Source organism: Pleurodeles waltl, chromosome 12 (assembly GCF_031143425.1).
Source record: "Pleurodeles waltl isolate 20211129_DDA chromosome 12, aPleWal1.hap1.20221129, whole genome shotgun sequence".
NCBI classification, from domain to species: domain Eukaryota; kingdom Metazoa; phylum Chordata; class Amphibia; order Caudata; family Salamandridae; genus Pleurodeles; species Pleurodeles waltl.
In genome coordinates, this window is record NC_090451.1 from 235,625,401 (window position 1) to 235,643,045 (window position 17,645).

The window sequence follows — 17,645 nt, forward strand, 5'->3', positions numbered from 1 at the left end:
GCATGGTGAGAGCGCTAGTGGTTTCACTTAGTGTTCTGCCATGGATGGCAGAATGCCCCGCAGTGTAGTTCAAGACGGAGTAGCCAGTGATGAGGACAGGCGTGCCCAACCGGCCCAGCAGCTCTGCAGCACAATGTTCAGGAGCCCACCTCCCCCAAAGTTGTTAAATACACTCCAGCAGGGTCAACGTAGTCCCGTTGGCCTGGATTAGTATCCAGAGGCCTCCACCGCCACGTCTCAGGGCTGCACCAAACTCAAGGGCGCACAGGAGAGCACCTGCCCAGGCCAGTCTCCCAGCAGGCCGCACCTTTCGGAAGGGTCTGCAGGCATCAGCGGCCGCGCCCACAGGCCTAAGCGCCCATGCACTGAGTGCTGCGCAGTCCCAGTGATCCAGTGCAGCAGACCCTGCCAGACCCCTCAATTCTGGAGCCACAAGCTCCCCAGAGAATTCGGCAGCAGGGCGGCAAAGGTTTCCAGGGGTGACAGGATGGTGTCGGATCAGTGGCGGCCGATGTAGCATTCAACCTGCGGACATCTTGCAGCCCAGCAAGCTCCTTCCCCCTGCCTTCCCCCAACACCAGATATTGATCAGTTTGGGAAAATATTGCGTTGCACCAAGGGCAGAAACGGAATGGAATCTGTTCCATCAGGTCGGCCTATCAGTCAGTGCTGTGTGGTAAGGCAGCCTCAAGTTGGGCGAGGATGCCGCGAACGGTGCGCGGTCAGTGCCTGGACAGACTATTCGAAGTGAGCGCTAAGGTGGAAAAGCAGAAGTGGAAACAATATCGTCAAAAGAGGGTAAGACAGAGGAAAGATTTCAAACCCGAGCATGTCAAAGACAGAGCAAGGAAACACTTCCAAACTCGATGGCAGAGAAAAAAACAATCCAACAAAGGAGTCGATGTCCGTGCACACTATCACTAAGAGGAGTCACTCGATCCCATGACTCAGAACAATTCTCTGAAGAAAAACAACTTGCACCACTCCAGACCCAACGCTAGATAGCAGGAGTATGCAGAGCATGTGTATATTCAGCCTCTCATGCCATTGAACTTGTAATTTCCTGCAATCACTACTGTCCAATGAGAATGGTTTTATCCTTTTCAAGGTCATAGGTTACTGTTATTTAAGTGTAATCTGATAATCATTTGAGTTCCTATGGTGCTAGTGATTGTTAAATTGCTGGCTGGGCTATGCACCAGGAATACCACTACTCACTTTCTTGCTTAAATTCAGCAGTAGAGAACAAATATCAAAACAGTGCAATGACTAAAGCAACTTTGCCCGTAGGAACATAAAATGCTACACTACCTTGAAACCCCAGTGTGGACTACAAGTAATGTCACAGATGAAAAATTATTTCTATATAAGACCAGGTGTCATCTCCTACTCTTTTTGGCTACCAGAACACCAGAGAGAAGACCTATTGTCTTTAATTTCGTGCAGAGCTGCTTGTGTTAAGAGTCAGTTAGTAACTTTGTAGTGCTTTTTTTTTTATTTCAGAACTCTTTCCACACATTGTGGGCCTCTCAGCTATTTCGTGACGTGTCTAAAAGAAAACCTAAGTGGCAAACAGCCAGCTGGGGCTGCAGTAGTCATGCTGTAGCTCTGCTCACCTTCACCCTGTAGGTATGGTTATCTGTCTGACTAACTCTTTCCCTCTTTTTTTCCTGAATTAAATTACACAAAAGAGAAGTTGGATTATGAGACAGATACTGAGTAAAGGAGAGATGTTCAAGGTAAATTTGAGATTTTTTTTTTTTATTGTTGCTAATTCAGGAAAAAAAGACCTGGCAGCTTTCAGGCCCTTAATAGTCCAAGACACTTGAAAAAAATAAAAAATGACTACCGCTCAGAAAGCCATTAGAAAAAGTGTAAAAGAAATGATTCCCCATCAGATTCAGCCTGCTGGTGGTAGCAAGACCCAAACCTTCTACTAGAGAAGATAATGATCATCTTGATGAATATGTGGTTTCTTTCAAACAAAACCAAAGATGGCTTTAGCTGTGCAAGAGCATGCAAATTTAATGACATTGATGTGGGCATGACTTCAAAGTCTGCTCACCTGAGACATGACCTTGTAAGAGAAATGAGCAAGGACGCTTCATTCTTTTCAGGTTCTGTCAGTCAGCGTCTAGACCCTCTAGCATGGAGAATGTTCAATTATTTAAAAAAAATTCTCACAAATCATAAGCCTATATGACAAGGTTGATTAATTAGATTATTTGCTTATTCCCCCAATACAGAATCTGACAATGGAGCTAAATGAGTTTTGCATTGGATTGGTCCCAGAAAAAAATAAGGTACGAAGAAGCTTAAACTTATCCAATGACAATATTTTTCAAGTGATGTCGGACATACTAGCTGTAGTCTGTGAAACCTATTTGATCCTAACTCCTCTTCTCTCCCTCGTGTGACAGCCTATACCATGGTCAGAATAGGAAATCCTCTTGACAAACCAGTCAGGAACAAGTTAAAATCTGTGTGTCCACGTCCATCAATTCCATGCTAATGTTGGTATGCCAGTTATTGATCAAAAGCTTCTGTCATTCTTTTTTTAAGTACGGCAAAGACCCTAAGAAATATACAGCTAGAGCTTGTTCCTACTGTCAGGACATGTTACTAGATGCTATGGGTCCAGTGTCAGAAATTTGACATTGCAGATCAAGCCAATGGGGGCACCTACTCTAATGATAGACAAATTATCTGGCTTATTTCAGCGAGGGCTAACTTTCATCAGCAATGCTAATGCAGAAGTATCCCTAGCGTGCCATAAGGGACTATTAATAAAATAAATGCACCTAAAGCTTGTAAAAATAGCCTAGTCCAAAGCAGACCTTCAGCTCAAGGACTTCTGGTCAGAGACAGCTTTATAAAATAAAACAGATTCAAAACAAAAACCTCAAAATATTTATATATACTACCCTTTCATCCACTCTTCAACTACCAGCTAATGGCGATTTAAAAGGAAAGCCATTTCGTAACACAGTCTCACATTTTTTTAAGTCACTTAGCCAGAATTCTGGGTTTACTGGCTGCTTTAGACCAAGCACTCTTACTAGACTCCCTTCATTACTGAGCCCTTCGAATCCTAAAAAGTTTATAATCTCATACAAGATCTTTCATACAAAGGCACAACAATTCCTTTGGATTTAGAACCAAAGAAGGAAGTTTCAAACGGTGGCTAGAACATCTCCATGTGATGTGAGACAGTGTGCTCCCAACCCCCCTTCCTGTTTAAAAGGCTCCCTTGAGCCAGTGAGCTGACAGGCTTTGGAGAGGCACCTGTGTGCCTGTGAGTGGTACTTGACCTGAGAGGATTTTGGCAGCATTTCCAGCAACCCAAGATGAATTTCCTTTGTTCTCTACTCTCTACTGATGAAGGGCTAAAACCAGAAACACGTTTCTAGAGATATACAGCAATGTCTGCACCAACTTTGGTGAAAAACTACAGATAATTTCCAAGTAAGCGCTAACTGTGAACTGCATTTACCAGGATACAAAGGGGTGAACTGTGCAGGGATGTGAGGCAGTGTGCTCCCAATCCCCCTTCCTGCTAGAACATCTCCATGACTGCAATTGCAGAGCCATTTTTTATTCTGTCCTGGATCTTCTCAGAGTCTGATGCAAGTTCCTCCATTTTGGGGTGGAGGGGGCTGGGACTAGGTGCAGCAAATTCTTTCAAGACTGGACTTGCATAGTTTAAGAAGGAGTATTTCATACTGCTTAGAGCAGCATGCCGGCCCCTATGTGAACAAACATTCACAAAGCATTGCACCCATTATTTAATTCTTCTTAAGTTGGACAATTTTAAAGCAGCAAGATACAAGAACTATCTACCAGGCCCTTGCTCAAAGGTTTTTATCAGAACTAGTAAAACAGATCTGGGAATACTGTCTCCAACACCACACCCCAATCACAGAAGAGTACATTAGGTCTCTTGTGGGGTCCATTCTCGATTGATCAGACTCAACACACAGCTCAAATCTCTTTTACAGTTGGAGACCATATCCAATGGTCTTGGGCATGGATATGTTTCTTTATCCTTAGAATCAGTGTTTTCTTATGCATTTTCCCCTTTCATAATGACCTCCTGTTGTCTTTCAAAAATCAGGAGGGAATTGAGGTGGCTGGCCATTTTACTAGCTCTCTGGCCTACTCCAGTATGCATCCCGGATCTACTCTAGATATCCATAGATATTCTGGCTCTTATTCTTTTCCTCAATTATCTTCTCATCAACCGAGCAGGCCTCTCTCACAAACTTGTAAGTTCTCAGCCAATATTAAATGGTGCCTGGTGTTTCACCAGATTCTATTAGATCCCCTAGCAGTTACTGGGCAAGACGGCCAATAAATCTACATGGGGTTCCTGGAACTGCTGATCTACAGAATCACATATCAATCCCATTTTGGCAGGTCTCTGTTGTGGCAAGTTTCCTAAGATTAATAGCAGCTGCAAGTAAGTATTCCCGGACAGGGAAAACTCAGATTGACCATTTCACTGCAACAAGGTTCTATGGGATGTCAATGATTTACAATGAATGGCTGAGGCCCTATAAGAACAAGTCTCTCCTGCCACTGTTGCCCAAGTCAATTCACTAGGTTTACATTAAGTGCATCTGGACCGAGGAAAGAGGCCATTACACATTCCCCTCATATGGAAAAACATCTTCCAAATATTTTATATAATATGGTTCAGCGCTCTTAGAAAATATAACATTATTTTTCCATAATGAATAAGGAACATATCATATTGCATGTCCAAAATACCGTCTGCAAAGAATGTCCCAACAGTCTGCAATTTTCAAAATAAGTTATCCTCTATTGAAGAATGAATTTCCAAACATGATTTGTAGCCAAACATGGTTTCTCCTTTGTAGCCTATGAACTGCTAGGACATTAATTGGGGTTTGGATGAGGCCTGTACTGATTACCAGAGGCTGAGATTAATTCAAGCATTCCACCCATTACTGTCTTGTATGCTTATTGTGTCACCCTAAATGGGACCAGTATGCCTAGACATGGGTCCTGTACACACTGTGTCGCTGGAACCAAGCTGTATCTGACTGATGAACCCATAACTAGGGCGAAACTGGTCCAGGGTTGCTTGTGTTCTGGTTCAGGAAGGACCTGGCTTGGTAGTTCAGGCTGGACTGTTCCTACTGGGCAGAGTCCGCTGTATCTGACTGATTAACCCATAACTAGGGCGAAACTGGTCCAGGGTTGCTTGTGTTTTGGTTCAGGCAGGACCTGGCTTAGTAGTTCAGGCTGGACTGTTCCTACTGGGCAGAGTCAAGACTGATTTGCAAATCGCAGGGTCCAAACTGAGGTGGCTTGGTGTGCAGAACAACAATGGATATGGATGTGGCCCAGAGTGATTGCAAGTGGCTGAGATTAATTCAAGCAGTCCATCCATCATTGTTTTGTATACTTAAAGCGTCTTAAAATTATATTTTATGGATTTGTTGGGTGGGTCCATCCATGGTGAGAGAACTGACTGGTGCCAAAAACATGCCAATAATCATACGGTGCATCAGTGGTTTATCAGTTACAGTCCGCCAGGCTCGTCTCAAGCTGGTAAATTGGCTTTGAGTCTGTACTTTAGCCAGCGGCCTAGGGAGAGGGGGCGGGGGAGCAAATCTGGGACATATTTTGCAGAAGCTGCAGTAAACACATCAAATCATTTGCAGTTATTTAAGTAGGTCTTAGCTTATATATGTCAAATTCAGAGATTGTTAGAAAGCGAAGATTGAGGTTTGAAGTTTAATTTTCACTGCAATGGACAGATTTACTAAATAATAAAGTAGTCCTAATTCTTGGCAACACTCCTAATGAAGTATCAGATGTGTTTTTTTTTCTTGCGCGCAGGTACAGAAGTGTTTGAAAGGTGTTGTGCATACCAGTCGTATACTGAACTAAAAGCAGTTATGTTAATACGGCAGCCTTCAGAAACTTTCCTTTGTTTAACTGCTCAAGGTACAGGGAGATATACCAAGAAGACTAAACCGAAAAAATTGCTCAGGGCTTCAATGGACTTCGAAGTGAATGAAAACAAACTTCTTGAATCAAAGGAATGCAGTGAGTGCAATTATGGTGTTGGGTTTTATAAGCACATGCTGTAAGAATGGCCTAGACCAGCAGCAATTGGCATGGAGCGATTGAATAGATGAACCTGACAAGAGATGAAACTATACAGGACAGACAAACTGGCCATTTTCAATGGCATAGCTAGGATGTTCAGGTGAAGTCCTCTCACAAAGCTAGATTCAAAACTGTTTTTGCATAAGTGTCAAGGCAACTGTAATGCAAATGTAGATGGGAGGGCTACTGCAGAAAGTGTAACACAGAGTTTGATGAAGGCTGGACTTGAGCAATGGAGTTTGGGAAAATGTATACTGTATTATGCTTAAATTGTTCTTAGCACACGTGTATTGTGAGCATGAAGAAGGTACAATGGTGTTTTAGGTGATGTACTGTATAAATATATATTACACTCATGTTACAGATATCACTACTATTACAGTTAGTAAAATGTGTTTATGTGAACTATGAACGTGTTATATATGTAATAAACAGTAATAAGTTACAAAATAAAAATTAAACTGATGCAACTCATTTATCTCTAAGGTAACTGGTACTAGCTACATGTTTAAAATCTTATCAGAAGTGTTATCTCAGCTCACACTTACTTCAGCAAGTTCTCCAACTCCCGCTTTACTCTGCTCACAAGGGGAGGACCCTCATATGTGAGGGCAGTGTATAACTGGACCAGGGATGCTCCAGCTCGTATCTTTTCCAGGGCATCCTGGCCACTGCTGACTCCACCAACACCAATTATGGGCACCTTTCCTGAAAGCAAAGCACAACAAACACAATTAAACAAGTGAACCAATACTTTTGAAAAAATACTAAAATAAAATGAATGACAAATGACAAGCATTAGATCAGTTGGCTATCTACATATATGTACCAATCACTTATTCAACAAGCATTGGCAAGGTCAATAGGTTTGATGTTTCTATAGTAAATGTTGAACTAACTTTGCAAGTGATAATACCCAAGTAGGGGGACAGTAGCTTTGTCATAGTCATTCCTATTTTAACACAAACACCCTGAAGCAAAGCCCAAGAGTTATGTAATGCATTTCTGAGATTTTAAACAGTCTTAGCTATTTCAGGCTTTTTGTTACTTAAGTGCATGTAAATTATAAGTACAGATCGTGTGAACAACTTACTATTAGTTGCAGGCAGATTACTTGCCAATTAAGAAATCTTCTTCAATTAATATTATCTGATGTGTGTAACAACTTAACCTTACACTGGCCAAGCCTTGCACAGGCAGGATACAAACCCTATGCCAAGTATGAGAGCAAAGAAAACAAGCACTGGCAAAGCCAATAGGTCTCGGCAAACCATGAGCTATAGGCGTTGGCAATGTTAACACATTTGTGTATGTATCAATAAAAACAGCCCCAGAGCTGTACACAATTGCATTTACATTGCCAGTGTCTATAGCTCTCGAACTGCTGAGACCTACTGGCTGCGGACGGGCTGCCTGTTATAGATGCTCTGTGACTCTGGCAGGGTGCAGAACCAATGAGGATTGCCTAAGGACTGAGAGGTGCCCAGCAGTGCCAGCAGCAGTACTGGGTGAACTCCTGACTTGCCTAGTAGCCAGGTCTTTGCCTTACAGAAGACGCCAGGCTGTAGGTAGTTCAGCAGGACCAGTGCTGCAGCAGGACCACTTGCAGCCACAGGGCTGTGATTTACATACAACTTCACCAGCGCAGGTGGACAAACTACTCTCCTGTGGCGGTCGCAGTGCAGTAGTCGGGCAGGATGGCAAAACCCTGGTCCCCGGGCTGACGGGGTAAAGAGGTGAAATCTGACAGTGGGCACCTGAAAAAAAAAAGCTGGCAGGGATATGAGATTTGAGGTGTGAGGTGCAGGGATGTCAGGCTGCACAAAAGTGTGGGACAGCAAGTCCCCCAGGCTGAAGGAAAGTGGGTAGAATACTTCAGCAAACTGTCAATTTTCAGCACTTAGCATACAAGATTCTCTAGACGGACATTTGGCATGTGGTACCTCATATTACAAGAGATTAAATAAGTTATTTACCTGTAACCGTAGTTCTCCAGTATTGGACACTTTCATAGATTCACATGCTTGAATCCTTCCCCGTTGTTGAGATGGGAGTCCCTGGTGTAATACAGAAGTTAAGCCCAATTGCATATAAATATTAAGGGCATTAGGTCTTAAACTTAGAAATGTATCACAGTCGTTTTGTAAAAAAAGGACTAAACTCTAATGGCAACCAATGAGATCACACCACCCTCTAGAACCCTCCTGTGAGGAGCTGACTTCCCTCAAATTTTCCAATCATTAGTAATGAAGATACTACTGAGAGAATGAAGGTGAGCTCCCGAGGGGAGGTGGGTGGGTTGCATGTGAATCTATAAAAGTGTCTAATACTGGAGAACTACAGTTACAGGTTAGTAACTTATTTCTTACTCCAGTACTGAAGGTTTCATAGATTCACATGCTTTAGCAACACATTTGCTACATGTACAATATCAACATACTATTAAATATATGAAAGGGCGTGAAAAATTCTCAGAACTTTTTGCTTGTGGTCCAGAGTCTGGAGAGAGTCAAGTTATTACTTTTATAGAAAATGTGACATAAGACAATAAAAGCGGATGGAGGGAAAAAGAAAGGGCTCACCTTCACTGGAATAGATTTCTAAGGACTGCTTACCAACCGCTGCATCTTATACCAACTCTGTATCCAGGAAATAGTGTAGCGTGAAAGTATGTGCTGTCTTCCACGTTGCAGCCAGACAGAAGTCCTGTATTGATACACCTGCAAACAGTGCACAGGATGTGGATATTGCTCTGGTGGATTGTGCTTGCACACTCGTATTCAACGGTCTAACAGCTTTTTGGTGGCAAAAAATGATCGCATTTTTAATCCATCGAGAAATAGTCTGTTTAGTTACAGGGTGTCCTTTTCTAGGGGTACTGAAGGCTATGAATAGCTGGTTAGTTTTCTAAAGGACTTCGTTCTGTCTAAAAAAAAAATTTATTACTCGTTTTAGATCGAGTGAATGCAGGGACCTCAACGCAGTAGTTTGGGAAGAATGACTTCAGTACTACTGGCTCATTAATATGAAAGTCCAAAGGTACCTTTGGGATGAGTTTAGGATTGGTGCGCAGAATAACTATAATTATTTAATTGTAAGAAAGGTTCCTGCATCGTGAAAGCCTGGATTTCGCGTACCCTTCGTGCAGAAGTAAGGGCGAGGAGGAGAGCCACCTTCTGTGTGAGGTACTTGATGTCCGCCCTATGAATGGGTTCGAAAGGCTCCTTCATAAGCTGGCCGAGAACTATGTTAAGTTGCCATGCTGGAGGTGGGGCTTTCACCGGAGGAAAGGATTTGGAGAGACATTTCAAGAATTGCTTTATCAATCTCTGTGAACATAAAGATGGTTTGCCTGGTATTCTCCTATACCGAGAAATAGCTGCCAGATGGACTCTGACAAACGCATGGGCAAGCCCTGAGCGTACTAGCTACAAGAAATATGGTAAGACTTTTTCTGGGGTGGAGGAGAGAGGGTGTATATTCATGGCTTCGCACCAGAAACAAAATTGCTTCCACTTTAGGCTGTACGTTTTATTTGTGCTATCTGCCCGTGCTTTAGCAAGAATGTCTTTGCAATCACTCGGTATGTCTAAGCAGCCGAATTTGTTGAATTCAGGAGCCATGCCGATAAGCTCAGAAACTTGGGATCCGGGTGTCTTACTTGCCCCTGGTTGATGGTGAGCAATTCCAGAATTGGTTTCATCCTGATGGGTGGACATGAAGATAGTAGGAGTAACTCTGTGTACCAAGGTGGACGTGGCCACTCTGGTGCGATTAGAATTATCTGGCAGGGTTACGACTTTATTTTCCTGATTACTCTTGCGAGGAGAGGAATTGGAGGAAAGGCGTATGCATAAATCTTGGAACATGCGATCGTAAATGCATCCCCCCACGATCCTTGTTGGTGATGCCAACTTGCGTAATATTGGCATTTGGTGTTCTGGGAGGTTGAGAAGAGATCCAGATTCGGCTTTCCCCACTGGGAGAATATTCCAACTAGTGTCCACTGGTCTAACTCCCACTCATGAAGAGATGTTTTCAACCTGCTCAACGAATCCGCAATGGTATTTTGAAGGCCTTGGACATGCTCCGCTGTTATGTGCGCAGAGTGTTGAATGCACCAACTCCAAATGGTCTGCGCTTCTCGAAACAGTAGGTGGGAATGCGTTCCTCCTTCTTTGTTGAAATAGTCCATTGAGGTGTTATTGTCTGTCCTGACAAGCACTGCTGATCCTCGAATTCTTGGGTGGAAGGCTTGCAAAGCATAATACACTGCTCTCAGCTCGAGAAGGTTGATGTGAAAAACATGGTGAGAGGAGGGCCATCTGCCGCTTAATCAAAGGTCCTGTAGGCATGCACCTCATCCAGTCATTGACGTGTCCGTGGTTACGGTTAATGGAGGAATCTGTAGTAATAAGTGCAGACCTCGTGAAATGTTTCTGGGAACTGTCCACCAATTGAGAGAAGCTATCATGAGCCGAGTGATGTGGATCATGTCCTCTAAGGATCCTTGCGCTTGTTTACATTGCCTGTCTAGTTCCTCTTGAATTGGATGCATGAGAAGTCAACAGTGAGTGGAATGAGATTTATACAAGAGGACATCATCCCTAGTAAGGTTTTGTACTGTCGAACTGAAATACTTTTTCCTTTGGATTCGTTTTGCTAGGGAGATTAGCTGGTTTTGCCTGTCCAGTGATGGGTAGGCTTTGGTTTGTTGTGTGTCCAATATAGCCCCAGGAAGGCTATCCATGTAGAAGGTTGAAGTAGTGACTTTTCCTGGTTGAGAGCGAGGCCCAAGTCCTCGAAAAGGCATAGGGTCGCCTTGACAGACTTGGGTGCTGACTGGACGTCAGGAGCTTTCACTAGCCAGTCATCTAGATAAGGAAAAATCTGGTGTCTCTTTCGTCTCAGGTAGGCTGCGACTGGAGCAAAACATTTGGTGAAGATTTGCGGTGCCAATCTTAGCCCAAAGGGAAGGACCTTGAATTGAAAGTGTCTGCCGTCCACCACAATTCTTAGGAACTTCCTGTGTGTTGAGTAAATGAGAATATGGAAGTAGGCATCTTAAAGGTTCAAGGAAGCCACATAGTCTGCTCTGTTCTGAAGTTGCAGGACGTCCTGTAGCGTGACCATCCAGGATGTTTGTTTTTTGCGGTATTTGTTTAACTCTCGCAAGCCTAGGATTGGCCTCCATAAGCGAGATTTTTTCCGAATGAGAAATATGCGGGAGTAGAAACCTTCCCCCTCTTGGAATGGGGTACAACTTCTATTGCTCCTTTGCGCAACATGGTCTCCATTTCATAGCTGAGCAGACGAAGATGTCTTTGTCGAACCTGGGGCGGTGGCGTTATTGGGGTAACCTGAATGAACTCTAAGAGGTGTCCAAACTGAATTACATCTAGCACCCATATGTATTTGATTATTTGATGCCAGCGATGAATATGATGTTTTAATATTCCCTGAAAGACTGTAGGGGAAGAGCGGGAGTTAACTGGCTGAAGACAGTCATTGCCTATGGGTAGTTTTGTTAGATTGCCTTCCAGGCTTGCCTTTGTGAAACGGTCTGGTGTAAGCTGCGGGGGGCGCTTGTTTCTGGGGATACTGGAAGTGTGAAAAGTGTTGGAGTACGATGGAAATCTGTACTACTGATAGCCTCCATGAAATGATGGTTGCCCTCTGCCCGGGCTCCATGAAAAGGCACTTCCCTATACAGCAGAGTGCCTAACCATCTGGCTCTCTCAGTGTCTGACTTTATGGTCTGAAGCACGTCAACGACATGCTTCCCAATCAGCCTCTCCGTCGTGGTGAATATCTAAAATCTTTGTCTGAACTTTAGGTAAAAAATGAGTGACTTTAAGCCACCCTTGACGCCTTAAAACAGCTGATCCAGAAAGCAGCCTAAAGCCCATGGCGGCTATGTCAAGTGCGCAGTCGATGATTTCTGCCGAGGAACGTTGTCCCTCCATGAGCACCTTCTTTGCCTCAATATTGGAACTCTCCAAGGGTTCTTCCAAACAGTAAGACATGTCTGACCAGAGCTGTCTGTTTTATCTACCAAGGAGCGCTAGAGAATTGGCAGCCTGTACCACAATGGCAGACATTGAGAAAACAAACGCTTTCAATTTTATCCAGGCGTCTCCACTCTTTTTCTGGCAGTGTGGTGAACGGTGTAGGAGGATTCCTGGAATGCTGTTGCACTGCCTGTGAGATGACAGAGTCCAGTTTTGGGTGGCCGGTGAGGCAAGCAGGAGCATCATCTAAGGACTTTTATTTCTTGTCCAACTTAGGCAGCACTGCAGGTACTGTTGCAGGGTCCTGCATGATCTTCAAACCATGGCTCCAAACAAGGTCAATTATTGGGATAGCCCTAATCGTTTTCCTGTGAGGTTCTTTCAAATCGTACAGAAAAAAATCCTGCTGAGTCTCAGGCATCGGTAGATCAAATCGCGTGGGTGCTCTTTCTAGCAGGTTGTGAAAGCCACTGATATCCACAGGAGATTCCACAATAGATGTCTCATGAGAGGCAGGTGCTGTAATGATATATTCATCCCATTCATCATTCGGTGGATGGATTTCCCCTTCTTCATCTTCTTCCTCCGAAGAGGTCTGCCCCTGCGGAAGTACAGATTGAGGAGAAGCTTGAGGTCTAGGAGGAGTTATAACCTGCGGTTGCGGAAACTGCTTAGGGGTTGATGGTATAGCGGGAATCGTCGGCTGATACACCGATGTAGGCATTGGCGGAAAACGCTTCCTATAATCCGCTAACATTGCTTGCAAGTCTGACACTAAGCCGGAAGGGAGACCTACCAGCCCCTGTTGCTCTTCGTAATATTTCTGGTCATAGTAAGAGTCATCATCATCCGAGTATTCTTGACATTTGACCCGCAACTGAGAGGGACTTCTGTCCATCCTGCTCGGAGTAGTCTTCATCCTAAAGGTGCGACGGTAGTAGTCTCAACACCTTACTAGGAGATGTAATTGAGAGGGGTCAAGTGATGCTTTTTTTAAAAAATTTTTTATTTTTAAACTAACCTGCTCCGTCGACAAGAAGAGCTAAGGTAGACGGTCACTGTCTATTTGCAGGTGTTATCTTGATCGTCAACGAGAGGTGAGTTGTCGATTGTGGCGGTGTCCACAAAGTGATCGTCGGAGGTATCGTCGACAAGAGTGTCGTCGATGATGCCGACGTTGGTGGACGCACCGTCGACAAGGATGACCAGACTGTCGACGACAGACATTGTGACGACGGTAGACGTCGTCATTGATGCATGAGCCGTCGATGGAGATACCACCGATGAAGGTCCCGTCGACGGTGCAGAGGCTGGCTTTTTGAAGGTATGTTTAATTCTGAGAGGCGGCATTGGGGGCTCAGAGAGGGTTTTCTTTCCAGATTGTATGGGATCTAAACCCTTTGATCTCCCATTTTCTGATGGGCTACATATCTTTGAGGCAGTCTCGGATGACGTTTTGGAAGCTTTTTTAGGTGGTTCGTGAGTGGCTGACATTTCTTCAGCATGTCTCTTCACGGGTGTCTTGATGACAGACACAGAAGATGAGGCACTGTCCTCCTCAGAAACCGGATTGTCTCTGGATTTTAATTTTTGTAGCCAAATGAGAAGACCACCCTCTCTGTCTTTTAGGGTCTTAGTAGAAAATTTCCTACATATCTTGCAGTCTCTGGTTTCATGGTTAGGACAGAGACAGCATATGCAGTCTTTATGCTTGTGATCCACATGCAGCCTCTTCTTCATGGAGGTAGCACAGGTTCTAAAAAGCCCTTCTTTTGGTGTCTCTGACATGGTCGTCAGTTTGAAGCACCCAAATGTAAGAATTTCTAAAGAGAAAAAATAATCCAAATTCCTCAGAACAGAATATCTAAGAGAAAACTGAGCAGAGCTCAGAGGAGACTCCTAAGCACAACATGCGGTGGGAAATCTGCTCCTCATAGGACGGTTCTAGAGGGTGGTGTGATCTGATAGGTTGTCATTAGAGTTTGGACTTTTTTTCACAAAACAACAGTGATATGTTTCTAAGTTTAAGGCCTAACGCACTTAGAAGTTATGCCCAATTGCATATAAAGATTGTTTTACACCAGGGACTCCCATCTTGACAACGGGGAAGAATTCAAGCATGTGAATCTATGAAAGTTCCAATACTGGAGTCAATTTTATTACAAAGTAACACAGATAAAACAAGCGGCGCTCTTGTTGTGAACGTTAAGAGCTGAAAACAAAGTAAAAAATGTACGCCGCAGTGTGCAGCTGAAAACACAAGCGTAAGCAATCGTATTAAGTGGTGAAAAACAAAAACAAAACAAGGCACTGGTGCAACATACAAAATGTCTTTTATGTCTTTTAAAAATAAAATCTCTGCTTTATTACTTTCCTTAAAATACCAGCGCTCCTCATCTGTGGTGGGACGGTCATCCATTTGAAAACATAAAAAGTAGTCCCAAAACAATGCAAGAAAATGGCCAAAGCGTATGTTTAGCAGTAGTTAAAGGGTGCGCTCAGGGAGGACTAAACACTGGAAGAGGCACTGTAGGAAGTTGGCTCTGTATATACTATCTCAAAGTGAGAGAGAGTGTGCACAGAGTCCAAGGGTTCCCCTTAGAAGTTGATAGTGCCAAAATTAGATAATTCTAATGCTCTATTTTGTGGTAATGTGGTCGAGCAGTAGGCTTACCAGAGGGTAGTGTTAAGCATTTGTTGTACACACAAAGGCAATAAATGAGAAACACACACTCAAAGACTTAACTCCAGGCCAACAGATTCAAGATTTGAAGTAAGTACATAAAGAATAAGTTACTTACCTTCGGTAACGCCTTTTCTGGTGGATACATTAGCTACCTGTGGATTCCTCACCTAAAGAACTTTCCCCCACGCGCCAGCTTATACGGAAAGTTTTCTTCTAGATCTGCACATCGACGATGACCTCACAATTGCCCGACTCCATGCGACGCCGTATGACGTCATCCAGGCAATAAGAAGCCCTTGTCAACGTGCAGACGTCAGTTATCACCATTTTTTACATGCCTTTGAGGCGAACAGGTGAACAATGACCTTGAAGAGAATATAATGGCATCAAGTAAAGTGAAACCGCAACATTTATTACAATAAAAATAAAAAGAAACTAACGGCAACTGCACTTTCATATGGCAACATATATACATAGTCAAGCTCAACCATGTTTCCTTGAAATATATAAAATAGAGAAAGAAATACATTTGTACATGCCATCATTATATACATGATCTAATTATACACAAATATACAAGAAAACAGTGCTCACCCACGGATTTTGTGGTAAGACCAGCCAGGCAACGGGGAGGCGGGTGGGACCGTGAGGAATCCACAGGTAGTTAATGTATCCACCAGAAAAGGCGTTACCGAAGGTAAGTAACTTATTTTTCTGATGGATACACCTACCTGTGGATTCCTCACCTAAAGAATAGAGTCCCAAAGCAGTACTACCTCCGGAGGTGGGTGCCTGAATGGTCAAACCAAGAAATCCTGCAGCACTGAGCGTGCAAAATGGCCATCCCTCCTGACCTCAGAGTCCAAACAATAATGTTTGACAAAAGTATGGAGGGATGCCCAAGTTGCCGCCTTGCAGATGTCAACCACAGGAACACCTCTAGCCAAGGCCGATGAAGCAGCCTTAGCTCTGGTGGGATGAGCTCGAAGCCCCACAGGTGGTTCTTTCTTTGCTAAGGAATAACAAAGTTTGATAGAGAGAATGACCCACCTGGACAGCGTTCTCTTGTGGACTGCTCTGCCTTTCTTCTTCCCCACGTATCCAACGAAGAGCTGATAGTCTTGCCTTAACTCCCTCGTCCTGTCGACAAAGAAGCGATTTGTGGATCCAATCGGTGGAGCCTCTCTTCCTCCTTGGATGGATGAGGCGGAGGGTAAAAGGAAGAGAGTAATAGACTGCCCCAAGTGAAAGGGCGTAACAACCTTCGGGAGGAAAGCCACCTTGGTCCTTAACACCACTTTGTCTCTAAAGAAGGAAAGGTATGGAGACTCTACACTAAGAGCCTGAAGCTCACTCACTCTTCTGGCCGATGTTATGGCTACCAGAAATACAGTCTTTAAGACCAGCAAACGCAAAGAACAAGAGTGCATCGGCTCAAATGGCGATCCCATCAGAAATGTCAATACTAAATTAAGATCCCACTGTGGCATAACAAACGGAGTGGGCGGAAACCTATTATTGAGACCCTTAATAAACCTCAAAATAAGTGGTGATTTAAACAAGGAGGGTTGGTCTGGGAGGCACAGAAAAGCCGACAGCGCTGATAAATAGCCCTTAACTGTGGCAACTGCACAACCCTTCTGTGCCAAGGAAAGAGCAAATAATATGTCAGACAAGTGAGCCTTTAAGGGATTTATTTGGTTCTCTCCACACCAACCTACACATCTGGCCCACCTGCTTGCATAGATCGATTTGGTGGAGTGTCGCTTGGCCGATAAAATAACATCCACCACTTCTGGTGGGAGAGAAAAAGCACTCAGATTGCCCCGTTCAATCTCCAGGCATGAAGGTGCAGACTCTGGAGGTCGGGGTGTAGAATCTGCACCTGCGGCTGCGAGAGGAGGTCTACCCTGTAAGGGAGACGGAGCGGAGGACACAGAGAGAGTTGGAGAAGGTCCGAATACCACACCCTTCTCGTCCATCCGATGCTATCAAGATGACCTGGGCCCGGTCTTGGCAGATCTTCCTCAGAACTCGAGGAATCAGGGGTATGGGAGGAAACGGGTAAAGCAACTGACCCTTCCAGGACATCTAAAACGCGTCACCCAAAGCTCCTTGCACCGGATACTGGAGGCTGCAAAACAACGGGCACTGCGCGTTCTCCTGAGTAGCAAACAGATCTATCTGCAGACACCCCCACATCTGGAAGATGTAAGACACCAGATCTGGATGAAGACGCCACTTGTAGTCGACCGAGATGCGTCGACTGAGAACATCCGCACATACATTCAGAACCTCGGCCAAATGATTTGCTACCAAGCAAATCTTGTGGTCCTGAAGCCAGGACCAGAGTCAAAGAGCTTCTCTGCAGAGAAGATATGACCCCACTCCTCCCTGCTTGTTTATATACCACATCGCTGTAGTGTTGTTCGTCAGGACCTGAACCGACCGCGAAGGGAAGGGAGAAAGGCCTTGAGAGACAGACGTACTGCCCGCAATTCCAACAGATTGATGTGAAACCTCTGTTCCACTGGAGACCAAAGGCCTTTGATCTCCAGGTCCCCAGATGAGCTCCTCACCCTAGAGTGGAAGCATCCGTTACAACTGTGGCCACTGGCAGAGGCAGCGAGAACGGCCTTCCTTGCGACAGGTTGCCGACTGCAGCCCACCATTGAAGATCCACAGCAGTGTCCCTGGAGATCCTGACTGAATCCTCGAGATCTCCTTTGTGCTGAAGCCACTGCCTGCGGACGCACCACTGAAGAGCCCTCATGTGCCAGCGTGCATGAGTGACCAGCAGTATGCAA

At 44.4% G+C, this 17,645-nt stretch overlaps 1 protein-coding gene across 2 annotated transcripts in view; it reads right to left on the reverse strand.

Moving 5' to 3' along the window:
• The window catches only part of DHODH (dihydroorotate dehydrogenase (quinone)), a 305,977-nt gene that overhangs the window by 57,197 nt on the left and 231,135 nt on the right, over positions 1–17,645 (reverse strand). Inside the window, exon 8 of one of the 2 annotated variants that reach the window (XM_069216710.1) lies at positions 6,690–6,849. In XM_069216710.1, the coding sequence (XP_069072811.1) occupies positions 6,690–6,849 (160 nt within the window). Of the gene's footprint in view, positions 1–6,685; positions 6,850–17,645 lie in introns of those variants that run through there. The other variant, XM_069216711.1, reaches the window with a different exon arrangement.